At 49.0% G+C, this 21,729-nt stretch overlaps 1 protein-coding gene across 7 annotated transcripts in view; it reads left to right on the forward strand.

The window, feature by feature from the left end:
• Nucleotides 1–21,729, forward strand: part of RALGPS2 (Ral GEF with PH domain and SH3 binding motif 2) — a 983,056-nt gene that overhangs the window by 431,071 nt on the left and 530,256 nt on the right. For all 7 annotated transcript variants that reach the window (XM_085601623.1, XM_085601627.1, XM_085601625.1 and 4 more), the window contains exon 7: nt 17,509–17,598. In XM_085601623.1, coding sequence (XP_085457749.1) covers nt 17,509–17,598 — 90 coding nt within the window. The remainder of the gene's footprint in view (nt 1–17,508; nt 17,599–21,729) is intronic.

The following is a 21,729-nucleotide window of genomic DNA, read 5'->3' on the forward strand; positions in this document are numbered from 1 at the left end:
GGTAGTCACTCAGTCCTGGTGGCACAAAGGTAGCCACCCAGGTGACTGATGTTATTCGGGTCATTTTGGTCAAACGTCTGAGGAGTAGTGTGTTGTAAGCATAAGTTAACTTGTCAAACCCAAACGACCTCACCAGCTTTCCTAAAGGCAGTCCTCAAAGGTTAAATAACAGAGGGCGTGCTTAAACCAGGAGCACTCCAGTTATAAGCTAGTCACTCTTGGTCTAAATTGAAGCATGGACACTATCTATGACCTGCATGAAAGGAAAGATTTAAACTAATCTAGAGCTGGGATACCAGGCCAGAAGCCCCGAACACCCTACCAGGATCTTACGATCAGTTGCATCAAAGGCAGCAGAAAGATCCAACATCAAGAGGCCCCTATGATCTCCTTCATTCTTATAGTACCTAGTCTAGGACTACAGCTGTAACTCATTTGGTTCTGGGCAGTGGACAGAATCCTACCTGCGCCTATGCCAACAGACAGTGTTTCATGGAGGTTAGCCAGCCATGTGGCTAAGTTTCTTCATCGGGCTGGACTGTTCCCATGAGGCACAGGGTCAGACTGATTTGCATATGGCCATGTCTGAACTGGGGTGGCGGAGTGAGTTAAAGCATGATGATGGATTAAACCCAGATCAGTTGACTGGTGGTGAGTGCATGCAATGTTCAACACTCCGTCCATCATCCCCTTTGGTTTTGCTAAGTTTCTTCATCACCATTTCCGGCAAGAGTGTGACTGGATGATCTTTTATTTATGATCGAGGGATCCAAGCCTGGCTTCTTAAGAAGTGGATGAACGCTTCCACTTTTCCACTGGGGAGCAGAGTACCAGAGCCCAAGGCCCATCGATTACATGACAGATCCTTGCTTCATCTGCCAGAGCTAGCACCAAGATATGAACAGTGCAGCCCTGTTGATGTCCTGCAGCTGAATGTGAAGGAAAGAGAGTAGAGTAGAGCAGCCGTAATCTGGCCCCTGTATGTAATGAATATGCGTAGGTTTCACCACTTCAAATGGGTTTCTTGTCATTTGCGTAATGAATTCAGAGTACTCTGTTTCGTTCCTCAGAGTATATATAGAATGGAATTTTGCAGCACAATATCCCTTTTTACCCAAGACTGTGATCACAGAACTGATGCTTGGAATATTTAAATAAATATGACCCAAGTGGGATGGTGACAGAGCAATCTCTGCTTGCCAGACCACAAAAGGCGCTGTGGTGCAACTCACTCATGATAATATCTAAAACCCTCGGTTCCTTGACGCTCAGGTGATTAGTACACTTTAGAAATTCATATTTTCATTTAATTCCTCTCCTTTCCAATCACAGCATGTAATCAACACCACTTCCCAGTTGTTAAACCCGATCCACACAGTGCACACTAAGATGTGGTAACATCTTAAAAGAATCAGAGAGACCCTCACAGGGACCCCTCTCTCCGCTTCAAGAGCCAACTGCAACCTTGGCACCTCACCTCTGTGCAATGTGATTCTGTATTTTGATACAGTGACACTGTTTGCTGTTAACAAGTGCCATGCAAAGTCCAACGCTGTTTGCACTATGCATTTTAACAGTACTGTCATCGGTTTTTGAGATTACAGCCATGGACCATATTCAGAGAAGCCTAATGCTGATGACCACTACTGTATTTATTTGCATGGCCGTCCTGACCTTCATTTTGGAGGTGCATTCTGTCACAGCCCTGAAAGAACAAGTATTGATAAAGCTAATGGCTCTCACCTTTGTGATATATTGGCTTCGGCAATTGTTTTTAGTCACGCTGCACAGCGTCCACGATGCTGTGTAGCATTGCTATACTTTAAAAGATAAAAGAAACTGTCATGCCGTTTTGTAGATGTTTGTCTACCAAATAAAGTGGGTGCTTTTTTCTTTTATTTTTAGTTACAGATCAGAGTTAAAATGCTAACTAAAAAGAAAAGAACACACTAAAATGTATTTTATTTTCATTTAAAGGGGATGGGGGTGCAAAGAAACTATGGGGTAGTGTGAGGGGTAATGCCGAAGTACGTGGGTGGGTCCACAGAAGCAATGGGCGGAAGCGCTGGAGGGGATACGAAAGATACGGGGAAGGGTGGGACCAAAACCAACACATGGTTAAGGGAAAGCAACAATGAGGGCATGAGTGGGGGGAAGCAATGGGGAGAAGCGCATTGTAAATGCAAGAGGGAGGAGAGCAGTGAAGAGCAGACTGACAACAGAGCAGCAGAGGGAGAAACATAAACGAGGTAGACAACTCCAACAGACACACCCCAGTGGAGTGCGCCACACAAGAAAAACGTAGTGCTTGAAAAGAAAGCAATGGAAGCAACAATACCAACCACTCAAACAGATTGTAAAGAGGCAATGCTCCAGTGGGAAGAATAAAAACAAGATTGACAAGCTGGGACACAAATGGAAAGCAGGCGAATGAAAGTGACCCGGAAAGCCAACCAATGGTAAGCAATGGGCGGGTTCTAAACCCCTCTATGTTCTTAGTAAGCCACAATTTCCCTTGTAACAGACAGCGTACGTATTTTCTAGTAGACTCGACCTAAAAATGGTCTCCTTCTCAGGCCTCGAGAAATCCATTTGTCCACTCGCTATGGCGAGTCAGATTTGATCAAGTCAAGCTATTTTTAAGACCTACCGGCTCAGTCTGGTGAGCTGGTAAAGAACAGGTGTCCTGTTCATTCCGAAAGTGAATTGGCACACAATTGCGTAGCACATAATTTTAATAGCTTGTAAATGAACAGTACAAATGTTTCAGAATACATTTCAGTAGTTTGGAAACCCCTTTTTTGTAATTCTGAAGTGAGATGGAAATCAAGACTTTAATTTGATCAAAACTAATCGGAATACGTTGCTTGGTAATGTGCAAATGATAAATATTCGCTGAAATCCAATTTCGACACATTGTTTTTACCTATTTTTTTGTTGAAACATTTTTTATTGTTTTCATAGCAACAACTCAGTACAAACCCCGCTTCCTCCCCGGTCAAAGAATGTATTGCACATACAGAGTTACCAGCCAATATCCGGGAGAATAAGCTTCCAGCCCATACGGGCCCTTCCCACCCCATGTCAGTGTGCCTCCTGTCTTTCTCCTCGCTCCTGATGTGCCCCCTCCCTGCCATAAATCATACATGGGTGCCCAACCTCCACCAGAGCACCATGGCATTCCCTCGCGCCTAGCCACACCCTTGTTTCCAGTGCTCGCTACTCCTCCCCTTCTACTCCCCGTTCACCGCCTCCTCCTGCCCGCCAGATGTGTCCCCCTCTGTCCCGTTGTTAGACATCAGCCCCTGAAGTTCCACCACCAGCGCCTCCCACGCACGTGCCGTCGCCAGCGCCTTTTCGTCCTCCCTCTGAAGAGCTAACTGCAACCGGAGCGCACCCTCAGCCCCCGCCCAACGCGCAAAGGCCGCCCTCCACCGCAAGAAGCTAGGCCCCGTCCTGGACTTCCAGTGCATAGTCAGTTCCCTCTTGGCCATTATCAATCCTAAGTCATAAAACTTGCTAGTGACCTTCGTCCGGCGGGTGTGCGGGAACCAACGCAGTAAACGGGCCCCCAGGTCCGGGTCAATAGCACGGTCCGTCACCTGATTTAGGCAATCCATAACCTCTGCCCAATAATCACCCAACTGAACGCAGGACCAAAACATGTGGCGAAAATCAGCACCCTCTCTTCCGCACCGCAGGCATTGCGAGTGCGCACCCCCAAAATATTGCAATATTTTAACCGGCGTCAAATATGCCCTGTGCAGCGTAAAAAATTGAACCAACTGGAACCGGGCATTGCGCGTTCCCTTCCAGGCCCGCCGCACCAGCGTGGTCCAGGTAGTCTCGGGGATTGGTTTCTCAAGGTCCAATTCCCACTTGCCCCTCAGGGCGGCAAGGGGCGGTAGGCCTTCCGACGACAGTCTGCGGTAGAGACAAGTAATGGCCTTGGCCGTGCCCGCCGCCATCACTACATATTGGCAACCTGCAGCTACCGGTGGCTCCGAGAGCCCCGCATTCTAGTGCCGCTGAAGGCTCGCTACCAGGGCCGCGTGAAGTAAAAAGTCCCCACGTGGGAGCCCATAGGAGTCCTGCAACTCCTGGAAAGGCAGCAGCACCCCCTCCCGGAATAAGTCGCCCACCATCTGCACGCCCAACTCCTCCCAAACAGCCAGCCCAGACCAGTCGCCTCCATGCGGGAACGCCGTACACATTCCCAAAGGAATCTCCGGGGCATATGGGCGAGTTATCGCCGCCCTCCTCTGGCACCGGTTCCAACACAGCCGGAGTGTACACTCTTCCATCGTAAGCAGGGCAAGGTCCAGCCTCTGCTGTAAGACTATGAAGGCCAGCACATGCCGCGGAATCAACCTGCCCTGTGGGCCCTCCGGACCCCTGTATTCCCTGGCAACCGCCTGTGTAAGCCACTGGAGTTGGGCCGCCAGATAATACCACTCGAAGTCCGGGACTGCTAGGCCCCCTTCTGCCCTCGGCCGCCGCAGGGTGGTCAAGGCCACCCGCCTTCTCCCGGAGCCCCAAATGAAGCCCGTGGACATTGCCCTGAGCCGTTGGAAGTACGACGCAGGTACCCATATAGGTAGGGTGCGAAAGAAATAGAGGAGTCGTGGCAACGCCACCATCTTAAACATCGCCACCCTCCCGGCACACGAAAGTGGGAGCGTACTCCAGAAACTCATGCTACCCCGCAAGCCGCGAATGGCTCTGCCAATATTCCCCTCCAGCAGGTCCGGCTGGGTGTGGTAGATATTGACCCCCAAATATCGCAGGCAGCCCCCCTCCCATCGGACCAGCCCCAGTGACTGGGGGGCCCGGCCGCCAGGCCCCAGCGGGAACAGGCACGTCTTGCCCCAGTTGACCTTGAGCCCAGATAGGCGTCCAAAGGCCTCCAACAAGGCTGTCGCCCCACGCAGTGCACCCTCGGCATCCGCCAAGAACATCAGCAGATCATCAGCATACAGAGAGATATAGTGGGCATCCCCCCTCAAGTGAACGCCTGCATAAGAACGCCCCAGTCGGGCATGCGCCGCCAGTGGTTCAATAGCCAGGGCGAACAACAAGGGGGAGAGCGAGCAACCCTGCCTCGTCCCCCTCCGCACCGGGTAGAGGGCCGAAATGGTGGCCCCCGTCTTCACCCGGGCCGTGGCCTCGTTATAGAGCAAGGTGGTCCAGCGCACAAAGCCGTCCCCCAGGCCGAAAGCCCGCAACACTCGGCATAAATAGGGCCACTCGACACTATCGAAGGCCTTTTCGATATCAACCGACAGTGTGCAGGCCTCCGGATATATGTCCCGGTCCAGCTCCATCACCCGCAACAAACGTCGCACCGACGTGGCCGTGTTACGCCGAGGGATAAAGCCCACCTGATCCGGGTGGATCAAGGCGGTCATATGAGTCAACAGGCGCGACGCCAAGATTTTACTCAGGATTTTGTAGTCCACCGTCAACATGGAGAGCGGGCGGTACGCCGTGCGTGCGCCAGCCTCCCCTCCCGGCTTCAACAGGGGCACCACAATTGCCTCTCGAGCGGAGGCCGGTAAGCGCCCAAGTCGCCAAGCCTCGCCGTAAAGGACTTGCAGCTGTGGCGCTAGCAGATCCGGGCAAGCCGCATAGAACTCAATGGGCAAACCGTCCACTCCCGGGGTCTTTCGCCTGGCCATATGCTTAATCGTTGCACGAATCTCGCCCAGGGATATAGCACCCCCGAGGTCCTTCTCGCTCTCCGGATCCAGCCGGGGTAGGCGAGCCGCCACCAGAAACTCGGCCAAGCCTTCAGGTTCCCCCTGCATGGTGCTGTCATACAGCCCTGCATAATAACTTGCAAACTGCTTATCGATCCCCGTCTGAGAATAGACCGGGACCCCCCCTGCCTCGACCAGAGATAATATAGGGGTACCGCGGGCCGTCGGGGACGCCAACCATGCCAGAAGAGACCCCACCTTATCCCGTTCCGCATGCGCCCGGGTAAGGTAATCCTTATGATCAAAGCAGCGAAGCTTCTCTACACACACCGCTACGCCCTCACGCGCCTCCACGACCGCAGGCAGCTCGCCCTCCCCCGCCTGGTGCGCGCGCTCAGCCGTCCGCAGTCGGGCCTCCGCCCCCGTTACCTCCTTCAGCAAAGTCTTCCGCACGCCAGCGGTGGACGATATACAAACTCCCCGAACCACCGCCTTGAACGCATCCCATTCCGTCGCCCGGGTCGACGCCGTATCCGAGTTAGTCCTAAAGTACTGCTCTATGCAGCCGCTAACCTCCGCCCGGAAAACCGGGTCCTCCAGCAACAGGGGGTTTAAGCGCCATGTGGGTATCGCCTGCCGCTGTCTAGACCACTGCAGCACCCCCATAAGGGTTATGGTCCGAGATGGTTTTAGCCAAATACTCACTATGCCGCATCAGAGTCTGGGCATCCGGGGAACACAATATACTGTCCAAACGGACATACAACTCGTGGGGGACTGAGTAGAAGGAGTAATCTCTATCCATCGGGTGATGTGTCCGCCACGTGTCTACCAACCCCCAGGTGTCCTGCCAAGCGTGCCTACTATTGGCCACCCTACGGACCACCGATTGTGCAAGGGGCGGGTGGGACCTATCCAGCTCAACATCAGCCACTGAATTAAAATCCCCTCCCAACACCACCGTCCCCGTCAAATAGGCCGCGAGCTGCCCCGACAGTCTGGAGAAGAAGGCGGCCTGGTCTACATTAGGGGCATACACACTACAGAAGGCCATGTCCCTCCCATCTAGTCGCCCCTGCACTGCTACAAACCTGCCCTCCGGGTCCACCAGTGTCGCCAGTGGCTGGAAAGGAACTCCCGCCCTAACCCATATCAGGGCCCCTCGGGCAAACTTCGAGAAGGTAGTATAGAATAATTGGCCTCGCCAGCGCCGCTGCAACGCCTTCCCCTCCTCGCGATCTAAGTGGGTTTCTTGGAGGAAGGCTACCTGAATCCCTCTCCGCACCAGGTAGGCATGCACTTTATATCTCTTCCCCATAGAGCTGAGCCCCCTCACATTCCAGGTTAGGACTCGCAGTTCAGGTGGGGTCCCCATCCCATCGCCTTACCAGCCACCCTATCCCAGCCCTCCGAGGCACACTGACATTCCCCTGAAGCCCCACAACTCCCCAACTCCCCACACGCCCTCCCCTCCCCAGAACAGGTGCTAAACTGCAGTTAACCATCCAAATACCACCCCAAACAATATCTAACACTCTGGTAGCCACCAGCGTCTCACAATGTCCGTGAGGGTGAGGTGGTGGCTCCGCACCAGACGGGCCGGTCGACTGTCCCCTGCTGTGCATCCGCGCCCAGTCTCTGCAAATCCCCCCCCGGTATTCCCTGCCCCTTCAAATCTCCCGCTCTCCACTCCAGGGCCCCCCAGCAACAATCTCCGGTCCGCAAGGCGTCATCAGTTACCGATCACACTCCCAACCCCGCAAGCCAGGTCAGGGCCCCCCTCCCCACATACATCCTACTCCCGCTCTGCGCTTCTTACTGCACCCTGGGGAGTCCCAGTTCCTTCAAGCGTCCAGCAGTTCATCCGCTGTCCCTGGGGTCACGTCCGGTAGCAGCTCCGCGTCCTCTCCAGGGCCATCCGACAGGGAGGCCTCCGAGCCCCTCTTGGAGCCCGAGTCTTCACTGGGCTGGGAGGCCGCGGCCCCCGATATCACAGAGACCGCCCGCAACGCGGCCCGCCGCTCCAGCACCGTCTGGGATGCTCCCGGTGATCGGACCCCTGTTGTCCGTGTCCTGTTGCGCCTGCTGCGGCGGGCCCTCGTTCGGGTCCCCGACGGCCCCTTCTCGTCCACATGTGCTGCTGCTCCCGTGCGGGCCGATTCGAACCAGCTCCAGGCCGCCGCGGGGTCCGTAAAGAAGGATGTCTTTCCGTCCAGTACCACTCTGAGGCGAGCCGGGAACAGTAAGGAGTACTGCAGGCCCTCGTCCCGTAGCGCCTTTTTCACCGCCTGAAAGGAGGAGCGCCTGCGCTGGACCTCCATGGGATAATCCGGATAGATTGATACCGGGACATTCTCCACTTGATAGGGGCCCATGGATCTTGCCTTCTGGAGAATATCGCGGTCCCTGTAGTGCAGCAGCCGAGCCACCACCGGCCTGGGAGGTCGGCCCGGATCCGGAGGCCTGGCCGGGACCCTGTGCGCCCTCTCCAGGGTGTAAAACTGAGTCAGTCCTCCCGGCGCCATCACCTCCTTCAGCCAGGTCTCCAGGTAAGCCAGCATGTCTCCTCCTTCAATCTTTTCGGGCAGGCCCACCACACGGATGTTGTTGCGGTGATTACGTCCCTCCGCATCCTCTGCCCTCTTCTCTAGGACCGCCACCCTCCTTAGAAGGTCCGCCGACTGGGCCTCCAATGCCTTCTGCGCCGGAGCTGCCAAGTCCAACGCGTCCTCCGTTTGCTTGACCCTGTCCACCAGCTTCCTGTGGTCCGTGCGCAGCAATCCCAGATCGGAGGACACCTGCGCAATGTCCGTCTGCAGCGCCGTTCGGGTATCCGCTATGGCCTGCAGGATTTGTTCCATTTGATGCTGCTGGAGCCCCACCGCAGAGTCCACGTGAGCCCCGCCATCTCGGCCGCCGGCCGAGTCGCCCATAGAGTCCGCCGGATTCGCTCCCGGCTTGGACCTTGGTTTGCCCATGCTCCCAGGTCAGGGAGCTCACCAGGAGGCCGCGAGGCTATCCCCAACTAGAGCAAGGCTCAGCACAGTGGTCACGGCAGGTCTCTTCTCCGGCTACGAGGCGCCGCTCACTCCTGCCTCTGGCCGTCAATGACGTGCTCCCTGAGGGGCCCCAGCGAGGAGGACCCGCTCCACTCCTTGAAGCCTGTCCTCCCTGCAGTGCGGTGGAACAGCCGCAGGTACCCCCGTCGTTCGCCGTCCTACCTCCTCACTGCACCCCCGAGACAAAGTCCGTCCAATCGTTCGGCCCGGTCTGCAGTCCAGGTCCCGGCTGACCACCTCCACTATGGCCCGCGTAGCGCCGGCCGTCCCTCTCCTGGCCCGCTATCAGCTCCTCCGGGGGTTCCGCAGCCTCGCCGTCACCAGGTTCGCCACCCCACCTCAGGCCGCACTCCGCTCCTCGAATCACGCCTCCTCCGCCAGGCAGCCGCCGCGCCCGGGTCCGGCTGTGCAAGGGCTAGCAGCAGCAGGCCTCACTCCTTGAGTGGGTTCCAACCCGGTCCGGCCGCCGCCTCGCTGGAGCCGCCACTTCCGGCGTCCTCGGCCGGCCGCGCTGCACTTCTGGGCGGACCTCACGAAACTGTGGGCCCCGGTTGTTCCGCTGCTCTCAGGCCGCCCAAGATGGCCGGCGGCGGCTCGCGTCCGCCGCTACTCTCACCGCGGCGCCAGTCTTCAGCGCCACGCTCCACTCCGCCGCTCCGGGGACAGGGACCGGAGCACTCGAGGCTGCCCTCCAGGTGTCTTGGAACACCGGGGCTGCAGGTTGTACAGGATTTTTGGCTGGGCTGGATGCGGAGCTCTCTGCTCACACGTCCATGCCCGTCGGCAGCCAAGCCACGCCCCACATTGTTTGTACCTATATAATTTTATCAGTAAAACTGCATGAACATGTGTGGCCTTTTCAATTGAAAATGTTTGTCTATAAATAACAGCGTGCTACCAAATAATGCTTTAGTGATATTTTTATTAAAAGTGAGTTTTTAAATATGAACTAGAAACATTGCTGCCCCCGCCCTGATGACAATCCTATTAGTGAACTAAGAGGAAAGTTAGGGCTCATGTGTACCGTATAAGTGGGCTACATGTTTATTATACCTGGAGCTAATTTTTAGCCTGTTCAATCAAATAAGAGGTTTTTTTGTGCAGCAGACATGCTAAACTCATACTTGAAAGGGGTCTTGTATGTAGCAATGAAGTAAAATGGAATTCGGTGAAATAATATATTTTCCTAGCAACACAGGAAGAGATGAGTTTATGGGTCAAGTGCATTAAATTTAGGTCGAGTAGATTATTCAAGTCACTAGACCAGAAGGTCTGGTAAAATGTTGGATTTTTCGAGACCTGCTTCCTATGTACCTTCCCGTAAGTATGCAGATTCTCCTCCCAAAATGAAATTTAGAGAGGCCTTTGTTTATATTTTTTGGTGAATTGTTGAGTTTTTGAGAATCCTTGCAGAATGGACCTACTCATAGAAAGATTTGTACACTTACAGAGAGGGTTTTGTGCTGAATGTGTGGAGCAACAAGTTGCTGATGAAGAGACGAAGAGCAGCAGTGGCGGAAGGAGAAAACCTCCTTATATGCAAATGATGTCCTACTCTAAGTCACTGATCCCGCTGCGACCCCTACTAAAGATAGTGGAGGCCTTTAGGGAATACTCTGGCTACAGGCTGAACTTCGGAAATCAGTACTGTGTATATCGGGATGATGGGACCAAAGGATCCGTGTCTCTAAATCAATACAAGTCTCTATGGTGGGCTTTAAGCACATAAATATCTTTGTAACACCAGGCCCTGAGGTATTCTGGGATTGAAACTTACAGGGGGATGCGGCCCTTTAAAGGAAGTTGCCCCTGACGATTCAAGGCAGGGTGGGTATGCTCAAGATGATAACTCCCCCTAAAATGGTGTTTGTGATGAAAATACCCCCTTCCCAACACAAGAGACCTTGTTTGTTCGGGTAGTCAGAGAGATATGGCTGCTACTTTGGGAGGGTGAGCTCCCCAGGATCGTGCTAGGGACTCATTGCTGCTCAGTGTACAAAAGTTGGATCCCCCTCCCCCACTTTTTGGCATACTATGGCTGCCCAGCTTCAAGGAACAAATGATTGAACTCATGCCCTGAAGGATGACCCCTGTGATGTGCCTTGAGAGATGCTTCATTGAGAACCTCACTTGGTGGCATCTATTCTGCAATGGCAGCTCTGATATACAGGGTCTGGCGCGAGCGGTGTTGATGGCCTGGGACAGAACTATGGTGCACATGGGATGGAAAGGTACGTGACCAAGACCACACGTCCATGCGAGGGCGGCATGCAACAGGAAGTGGGGAAGCTTCAGGATTTTGCCTGCTGGGATCTGATGAGCATGTCCACCTTTGCTGATGTGATTGAGGGAGGCAGGGTGAATTTCTCCTAGCATTTGCGGGAGGCTTACGACCTAGCGGACATGCAATACTCCAAGTATGTACAACTCAAACACGCCCTGGTGGCTGAAACGGTGGGCTAGTTGGATCTTCCAGACATGTCCCTCCTGGACATTCTCTTACTGATGGCCCAATTGGATGGGGGGGGGCAGTCTCGACCACTTATATAATGATCATAAATAATATCCCAGACAACCTGGGTAACCTCAGGGGCCTATAAGAATGAGATATGGCAACATGGAGGATGTAGACTGGGAGGCGGCCCTGATTCACCCCCGAGAGGTGTCCATCAGTGACCCGTTCCATGCAGTTGAAAATTCTCCACAGAGTATATCTAACAAGAGACGGACACTATAAAATGGGGAGAATTCCCACGGAAGACTGTCTACGATGTGGGTCCTCCAGGGACCTTTTTCCATACACTCGGAGAGTGCTGAGCATCTGTGCATGCTAGGAAAGCATTCTTGGAGACCCAGGGAGCATATTAGAGAAGTGATGCTGCTTAACCTGCACGTTATTCTCCTGGGAGATATTGACTTACCTCGCAGGAAACTGATATTATTTTCCCTGGGTCTAGTAGTTGCATAGAGATATATAGTGCAGGTCTGGGGAGCTCTGAACACTGCCCAGTAAAGCCCAGGGGAAAGAGGTATGGACATGTGCATGGAGGCAGAAAAGGAGGCGTACGGTGCCAGAGGCTATCCTCAGAAGGTTAAAAAGATCTGGGTTCAATGGCGGTCGGGCGATGCTCCAGCGACCCATGCTAAAGTCCTGGACTTGGATCCGACACACCGGAGTCGGAAATTGGACATTAACATTGCCCCTTCTCCCCATATGCACTCCCCCCCATCCCTGCTGCAGCCCTTCTGGCTAACTTGGAAGTCATATCTATTTAGTACTCACAGTGGCAATATATTTTTTACCTGCTCTACACGTTTCGTTGTGTGTATAATGTAAAAACAACAATTAAAAAAGTGCCTATGAATTTTTTGCAGCAAGGGAGAGGCTGAATCTATCCTTTGTACACTGGTTTCTAGGTGGGTAGTTGCATTCTGCAGCAATTGTAGGTGAGGCCATAAAATCTTTTTCGATATGTTCCAGGTTATTTATACAGCGCTTGTGCCACTTTAAGGCTGCTTTAAAGTGCTACCATGACAGGAGAAAACTATGGCATGAACGGGAATGTCATAGATATGATTTTTTGTTATGTGCTTCCTTCGCGCTTAATGCAGCCTAAAGTTAGTTTCAAAGTGCTGTATGAGATTTGTGTTTTTTTTTAAAGCAGCATTATTTACTTGGCACTAGTGATGGTAAATGGATCAACGAGGATAGAATGGCTAACGGTGGTAAGACAAAATATCAGTTGTTGTATTAGTTCTTTATGCCATTTCTCCTTGGTCGTGGTAGTTGATGATAAAAATGTAACTATAGCTAGCAGATAACTGAATAGAGGAATGCATACCTGCCAACTTGAAGAACAATTCCCCCCCCCCCCCGATAAAATAAAAAAAGCTTGCTGCTGTCGACGTCCTGGGGTGTTTTCACACCCCTAAATGGAAGTGGGCAGTTCAAAGCCTCGGGATACGAGCTGGAAAACCACTTTTTTCAGTGATTTTCAGCTCGTTTTCTCTTCCACCGTGTGATATCGGCTCCTCCCCGGGTGACCGTGTGGTGGGAGCGTATATCGTGTGTGAAGCGATGGCACCGTTTGAGTTGGTAGCAGTGGCGGTGCGTCCATTAAGGGCGCTGGGGCGTTGCCCCACAAGCCGTCCGCACCGGCAGCTCCCTCGGCGTCGAGGGAGAATTTTCTGACAATCATGTCAGTCACAGTCAGCATGAACTCGAACCGCCCTCCCCCTTCAGAGTCTGAAGGGGGAGGGCGGTCCGACGTCATGCTGCTGAGTGACTGACATGCAGCAGACCAGGGGTGGCGCAGAGAGCACAGCAGGCAGCAGTGCGCATGCTGGGTGAAGGAGGCGAATTTTCGCTCCGTGCCCAGTCATGCGCACTACTGTGGCTGGCGCATGCCCATTAGGAGAGCGAGGGTTGAGCAAAGGCTCAAACCTCGGTCTCCTAATGGGCAGGCGGGCGGTGAGTCATCCTGCTGTAAGCCAATGCTGGCGCTGCTGGAGCAGCGTCTATTGGCTTAGAGGGGTTGCCAACCAGTGCTGTTCCTACCTTAGAAGAGGCGCCAATGGGACCCGGCCGAGAAGCAGAGAGGCGCCGCGCGGACCTAATCTGGTAAGCTTAGCTTTCTTTTTTAAATTGTAATCCCCCCCCCCCTATGCGTAATTGCACTACACTTGAGCCATTGTTGTTGTGTGATCTTTAGAAAGACGTTGCATTTAATTGTATGTTTTTCAAAGTAATTTTGAAGTCGTTGCTGCGGTAGTTTAGATTTGTAATTTTAAAGCTTAAGTACAAAGGTGAAGTCACTGATCTTAAAGTAATCGGGTCAAGACCATCAGGCATGGCAAGGAGTTGGAGAGGTTTTGTTTTCCTGTTGACATGAAAAGGAAAGGTTGCCAGGGAAGAAAGTATTGAAGAAAGCGCCGAATTCACATAACAGGTTAATATTGAAAATAGTTACTTTTGAGTGTTAGTTATTCATAAAAATCAATTTGAAGACGTCCGCAGTAGTGTCATGAATGTAGGTGAGTTAGTAGGTATAGCATGATGCGCGGCACCACGCTGTTCAGGGCAGGGTCGCACTTAACAAACCGTTAACAGTAACACATTAAAAATGCGTCCGTGCATAACCCTTGCCATGGTTGCTTAGCCTTACGTAGAGGCAGAGACTGCACAGCTTTCTGTTTGTTTCTGTAATTCAAAATTCAATTAAAAGAATTTTATAAAAAATGGGCCTTACGCTTAATCAGTTGTTTCTCATTGGCGCTGCTTGCTTGGTTGAGGTAGTAATAACCGAGTGCTTCTCGAATGCAACTTCCATGTGTGTTAAATGTATTACATTTAACACAAATACTCCTGTTAGGGGTATTTGTGTTAAATGTAATACACTTGGTGACAGCGCTTACAATTGTAGCAACAAATAAAACAAATAAAATGTGTTCTTCCTTCTCATATCCCTAGTTTTGGCTTTAGGGATGTGCAGATGTGTGCAAAGTATGTTAAAAAAAGACATTTTAGGGTAGCATTCAAAATTACATCGAGAACGTGCTTGCTCACATTATTATATATTCCGTTTCTCGCCTGTCTGTACGTGACACGTGCCAGCTGAAACACCTGAAGCCATGGCATGTTGTATGACAGTCAGCCAGACATGATGGTCCACAGATTGATTTGTTTGCCTATAAAATGGAATAAAAGGGGCTCACTGTCAACAGGTCTTTTAGTGCGGTCGTCCATCTGCATAGGAATAATTATTTGTAAAGCCATGTTGTCAGCATTGTGTTGTAACACAGTCTTTGTCAGTATTATAATCGTGTGCTGCTGCTGCAAAGGAGGCCAATCATGCTGACATTGCAGCATTCACCTTCTGCGTTTTTCTATGTGTATCTCTAGTCAGTGCTGCAAGTAAATTCGCTGCAAGGGCCCCTCCACACTTTCCGGTGCCCCTTCTGAATCTAATTGCTTCACCTTCCTGCTCCTGGCTGTACCAGTGAGTGAGTATCATTTCAGTCCGTGCAGCTAAGTGAATAGCAGGCTGCACTGCTCACTTGCACAAGGTGCACTTTCACTTAGACAATAAAAGTGCATCTTCAAGAGTGCTAACAAGACAACTTCCGGTCTCGGCAGACATTATTTAATATCAGTAATTTTTAGACTCGTTTATAATCTTGTCTGTCGTTTACATTAGAAGAACATTGCATATTTCTTTGCGGAGGAGTGTTTAATGTATTCCTCGCCTTTAAATAGTATTCAGGTTCTTAGGAGGTAGCTTCAAGCCTTTTAAATGCCACGTTTGTCTGTAATGTATCCCTGCCATCGATTTGGTGAGTTTGAATTTGAAATGTCATCAATAAAGTCTAATTTCTTAAAGTAATCGCTTAATTTCTGAAGCTGTGAGGTGGTTGATTAGGGGCACAGGGTGGTGGTTCTCTCCTCTGGGATAGGTTTGCAAGTATGGCGTTGGATGCACCTTGAAATGCATCAGGTCACCACATATAAGTAAAATAACTTGTTCCTTCATGTGCGCACACTAGAGAGGTGGTGGCTGCTAGATGTCGCTCTCTAGAGCACTTTTGTCAAGGGCAGCAAAAACCTTAGGACTGCTGCCTGTCAGGTCTCATAGATCAGCTGTGGTGTCGGCGCCTCACTTCAGTTTCTTGTCTGGGCTGGCCTGTTGCTGATGGATGATGTTGTTTATTTGCACTCTCTCCTACTCCTTTCTGGTCTTCCCTTTCTCTGCCACACTACTCCTTCTTCTTTATCTCTATTTTCTTCAGTATCCCCATCTCGCGCTCTCTCTCTCTCTCTCTCTCTCTCTCTCTCTCTCTCTCTCTCTCTCTCTCTCTCTCTCTCTCTCTCTCTCTCTCTCTCTCTCTCTCTCTCTCTCTCTCTCTCTCTCTCTCTCTCTCTCCTCGTCTGTCCCCACTGACTCACTTTCTCCTTTTCTCTTCCCTCCTTTCTCCACTTTTCTTCCTTTGCACTTCCTTTCTCCCCCTCTCTTTCTCTTGCCTCTTACCTTCTCTCCCTCCTAGTGCCTGTGATAGGAAAGGCAGTCTCCGCTAATGTCCCCAATGCCCGCACTCTGGTGGTGGGGGTGCCCCACTCCTGATACCCATTATTGGCAGCTCGTGGCACTGCCAGGTGCATGAGGATCCCATTTAATAAGAGTGATTTCAAATCCCTTAAAACTTCCCGGCTAATGCACTTGGTTCAGGGAAACAGATCTTGAGCCAGAAAAAGTCTGACTTATTAGACATTATCCTCCCGGCAACCACTGCCAGCCCCTGCCAGGGTCCTCTCCTGTCAAAGTGGACGAGAAATAACTGTTAGTGCTTCTCGGCCTTTTGGCTAAGATCAAGTGTGTGTGTGTACTGCTAGTGCCTAGAGGGCCCTCTCCTGCCAGAGAGAGAGCAAAGATAGGATAGTGGAACTGGGTGTATTGCCAGCAGATTTGCTGACGGTCCTGGGAGTCTGATAGGACAGTGAAGCTGGGGCAGTGTCTGTAGACTTACAGGTAGGCCTGGAAGTATGAAAGGATAGTGGAGCTGTGGCAGTGACGTTAGACTTACTGGCAGGCCTGGGAGTGCTAAAGGGTGTACAGGAGTCTGTAAGGACAGCTGAGCTGGAGCAGTGCCAGCAGATTTATTGACAGGCTTGTGAGTCTGAAAAGACACTATGACCATTGCTTTATTAACCTTCTTGCTTTTGCAAATATGCTTTAAAATGCACCATTTGCCCACTCTTTTTTTCAAAATTTTCTCGGGGGGAGAACCCCCCGAACCCTCCCTATGACATTGAAGCCACCGCGCACTCACCACAAACTCTCCGCCCTACCACTTTCAAATGTCACCAGCCGCCACTGGTTGGTAGGTATGGAAATATTTGAAAAGTGATCCTGATGGCAGAGAGTGAGGATGGAGGGGAGATTGGGGTGACAGAGAAAAGGAATGAAAAGTGAGATATAACTCCGGAGAGATTGTGACTATAGTTGGGAAATGGCACCTTTTTTGTTTAAAGAAGGAAATTCACTTAAGTTAGTTGATCGCACCAAGGGTAAGCCTGAATTAATTTTGAAAAAAATGTGTACATTAATATCTTGTTAAACAGAATATCTTTACTGAAACCTTGTTTTTCATAGTAAAAGTCAACTTTTGTGTGCATATGTATGTATGACCAATAAAAGAGCCGTTTCTTTAATGAAAGTGGCCCAGGAGCTTTCAGTAAACTTTGCGCCCTAATTAGTACAGTGCCTTAATGGGTGGAGTTGTAAAAAAAAAAAAATCAATTGCTCATTTTCCTATACCGTTTCATAACACTTTTTTTTTTTTTTAATGGTGTAGTTCACTGTTTCGGTCTTTTCCAATTCTTTTTTCCCATTTTTTTGTCCTTGGCCACTCTGTTTCTGTGGTCCTCTCTGCCTGAAAGGCAGCTCAAGACCTACTCCATTTTTGTCCCTTCTCCAGCGGACTTGGGCTGCCCCACTCCCTTTAGCCTGAACTCTGCCTTTTAGGCAACACACGCAGGCTTAGACGCTTCCACCGGATCACTGTCGTTGTCTTTACTGCTGAGTTCAAATAAATATTTTTTCTGAAAGCAATTGATACAATGCTTTGGGGGAAACCGCTGAGAGGGTCTGACGTACATTTGTTCTGAGCACACATCTGTTTTCCATATGTTTTCTTCTCTGTGCTTCTTAGGAATATGGAGCCGATTCATTCTTTCTCCTTACTTTATTTTGTAGGTCAGCTTTTGGGTTGTCCGAGAGATCCTCCATGCGCAAACGCTGAAAATCCGAGCCGAAGTATTAAGTCACTACATTAAAACTGCGAAAGTAAGTGGCACTTGCTTCCCTACTGCTTTGGTGCTGCATGTGATAAACCAACACATAACTGTGGTTAGACCTTTGGAAGCGTGTGTGGCCCAGTATTTATTTTCTCTAACACTTGGTTTGGCAGTTGCAGAGCCCACAGACACTTCCTGGTACCCTTTGGCAGACTAAGTTGAGTAACATGGTAGACTGCCATGAGATGGGAAGCAGAATTACCCCCGCTTGTGTACCCTTTACTGGATCTCTGAACTATTAAAAAAAAAAAAAAAAAATAACACAGCCCTCTTGAGTATAACCTCGAACACCCACCTCCAGAGAAGATCCTTTTGAATCACCACCAGTGACACATCTGTCCTCTCAAGTGCCTTTTTCAATGTAGTGTTTTCTTCTCCCTTAGAAGGATACATCTATCCTACTAGTTCTTAATAGTGCCCTCTCTGCTTCATAGCTGGTTTACTAGCTGGATTACCTGCTTGATCAAACCATCTCTAGGATCCAATAACACCATAGTGTCTGTGCAACAGATTGTAATTTTGCAATTGATCTCGGTCCCAAATTTGTATCCTGCCTCGTTACTTTTATGTCTTGGAACATTCCCATGGTCAGGTTTTTGGGCACTCACCTGCCACCTAGGACTGGTACCAAAACCTGATTTAAAAGATGTGAGATTTTCCATGTTGGAAATGTGGATACTTCCTTCCATTCTATGCAGTATGCTTCCCTCTGCCATCCATTTGAAAACGGGACCTCTGCATAGCCCCTTTTTGGCCTAACGAGGAGGATCGAAATCTACTTCTACTATGCTCTAGGATTACTTAATAAACCCTTTGGAGTGCTGACCAGGAATGAGGTTAGGCGTTGGTTCAGTCTTCAGCTCTGCCTCCTTTTTTCAATCTTAGAATGTGAAGATGAAGGCTAATGGCGTTGTGCTCAGATCTCTCCTCTCCAACCCTGGTGCAACTGACAAGTCTAGTGTAGTTCTTTTTCACTGTGGTGCAGCTCCTGATCTCAGAGTACCACTTCCGAGCCTCATCCTGCCTTCACAACTGGTAGCGCCAGACTGCATCAGTCTGCCGGCTACTCATATGCACCAGATTACCCAAGTCAGCAGACCTTCAGGTATGGTTCATGCTTTCAAGAGTCCGGTCACCTCCTTCCTATAGATAAGTGATTTCTGCCAGATGGTCATGGCCAAGGGCTTGTAAGCACTGTGTATTAAGACCCAAACACTTTGTAACTCAAAATCGAAGGTGTTTTAAATTGCTATGACAATTATTTCACTTTAATATTCTGAGAACCAATGCGATCCCTAAACTGCACGATTACCTAGTATTTTTCTGACCACATGCTTATTGTTTTGCACGCTTAAAATAACTGTTATTAAAAGATGTCTCATCTATTGTGAACTTGGCCATTTCTCACAGATAACGTGATAAAGCACTAATCTTGCATTTAGACTATGTATGTGTTGTAAATATTTATACATTATCCTTTAAAAATGAAGGTATGACTAATTAATTTGGAGTAGATACTGATAGCGTTGTCGCATATCCTGTGGCAACAACCAAATTAAGTTGTATTTGACAAATTATTTCTCTCGGGATCTCCAGTGTAGAGCAAACGCACAAAGTTTCTCAAAGCTATCAGTGTTACTTTGTAAGAACCTAGGCATGATCTAGGTAAGCTATCAATATATCCATAGGCGCTATGAGTGCCTGCTGGGTTATTCTTCTCTGTCTGCATTTCTCTGACTGAGAGAATACGATCTGAGGGAATGGTGATTTTAGCAGAAAGACTAGACTGTGTCTGGCCCATATGCCATTCACATCCCCACTATGCATAAACCTGCCTCATTATATACACATATTCCTTTGCCAGGTTCATATGCTTTCCCCCCCTCCCAATCAATTTTAACTAGCCTTATTGTACACCATGATATGCCATTTCTAATGACATGATATTTTTCCTTTGCCTCTCTTCTCCACCCAAACACTAGCCTGACATGTGGTGCACTAATTCGTCCACAAGGTAACAACAAATGTAGCAAGGTATGGTCGAATGTGCAGCTGGCATTTTTTTTATCCAGCGCACCCCAGTTGCATGTGTTTTTTTTTGTGTGGCTTTTTTCCCTTTCCAGCGAGCCTTCTTTCCAGTCCTTTTGACCCTTGGGCCAGGTATGCTTTAATCACTAAGAAATTTTATCTGATAAGGTGCAGACATTTATTTTCTCCATGGTTGTCACTTCCTTGTTCTCAGAGCTTGACAATGCCAAAATTATACGCTAGCTTTAGTGGAAGAAATTCTTGATCCAGACATAAATTCTGACAGTGTGACCTGAAAATATGGGTTTGTTCTTTTGCCCAGAATAGATTTTTTTTTTATAAAGAAGAGCATGAAATATGTATGCGTGTATATATTACAGAGTGGATGCAGTTATAGTTAGGGTGACCAGCGATGGGGATTTTTCAGATTTCTGTCCCTTTAATACTTTGCACCCGTTTGACGAATGTGTGTGAAACTCTGCATACCTGCGGCTCCGGTTCCATTTTGGGAGTACAAAGATTTGTGCCAGTTGGTTAAGGGGGGCGCAGGTGGGGGGGGGGGGGGGGTGCAAAGAAAAACAGGAGGTCCCAAAACTGGCTTCAAATCCAATGCATTTTTCAGTGACTTCTGTATTTCGCGTAGTGCAAAAAAGTCAGCTGGATTTTTAGGAAATTTGGCAGTATTGCATATTAGTGCACATAGATGAGTCTCTGGGGGGTACTGCAGGTAAATAGAGTACGTAAATGTTACCTTATATGGTTTTTCAACTTAGTAGTATCTTATACCACAATTGTACTAAAAGTAGCAAGGAACCCCCCTCCCCGCAGTCCACCCCCACCCCAAAAAAAAACTAGACTGCATATGTAAAGTTTCAGATTTACCACAGGAAATGAAAGACCCATTTATGATCATATGCTAATGGAAACATTTAAACAAATACATAACAAATAGAATACATCTTAATCACATAAGTTTACTTTGCATGCTCTCTTGCTCACGACCTAAAACTGTTCCCAACAAGCCAAACAAAAGCCGACTTTTTTTATACACCACTGTGCAACAAAATGAAAAATTGCCCTAGCACTGAGCTACACAAACTACTATATGGAGGACATTAATAATTGGCCATTGGGGGGAAAAAAAAATCTTAATTTTTATAACAGGGTTTGGATTCCATTCACTTTCTGCTTCATATGTATCACAATCCTACTAAAAGTAGGGAAAAAAGCCTAAAAAATATAGTAGACTTCACATGTAAAGTTTCAGAATTACTACATGAACATCTAAAAGACACATTTAGGATCACATGAATATGTAAACCAATAAACAAATGCATAAGAAATACAAAAGATAAAAAAATGAAATTCCATTAAATCTGAATATCACTTTGTGATTATTGTTAGTATTCCTCAAGATATGACTTCCTCTGATATTACCTCCATAATAACTTTCCACCCACTTGACGAATCGCCACAAAACTTTCCAGATCTGTGGAATTTTCAGCATTTTAAGATGATGTAAATTTTTGTGGTGAATCGTTAAGGGGGAACAAAGATAAAAGGGGGGTCCCAAATTGTGTTTTCCCACCAATGAATTTTTCATAGACTATTGTATCACTGCAGGATGGATTTATATGAAATTTGGCAGGATTGCACATTACGGTGCAGAGATGATGCCTGTTGGATACTGAGGTTAAGTAGGGTAAGTAGTTTTAAGTTATAAGGCATTTGAACTTAGTAATGTCTGTCACTGCACTACCTCTCAGAATTTCACAAAAGTTTGTAAAACTACAGCGGTACATGGCCGTAAACTTATTTGAAAATAGAAATACATTTCCCTACCTATTATCACTTTTACTAAAGTGGAAATGGGTAGGGGCCTACTACTTGCCTATATCTATAAAACAATATGGCTGCCTTTTAATTCTCGAAAAACTGCCATTACCCAATTATATTCTGGCTTGTCATTGCAATGTACCATGGTATACTGTAAAGTTATCATGGTATACCATGGCTGAAAAAATAACTAAGGCCTACCTGTATTATTGGGCCACGGTACCCTTGCATCACTTATGATTTCGCATGGACAATG

The sequence above is a fragment of the Triturus cristatus genome, chromosome 4_2 (genome assembly GCF_964204655.1).
Source record: "Triturus cristatus chromosome 4_2, aTriCri1.1, whole genome shotgun sequence".
Taxonomy (NCBI): Eukaryota; Metazoa; Chordata; class Amphibia; order Caudata; family Salamandridae; genus Triturus; species Triturus cristatus.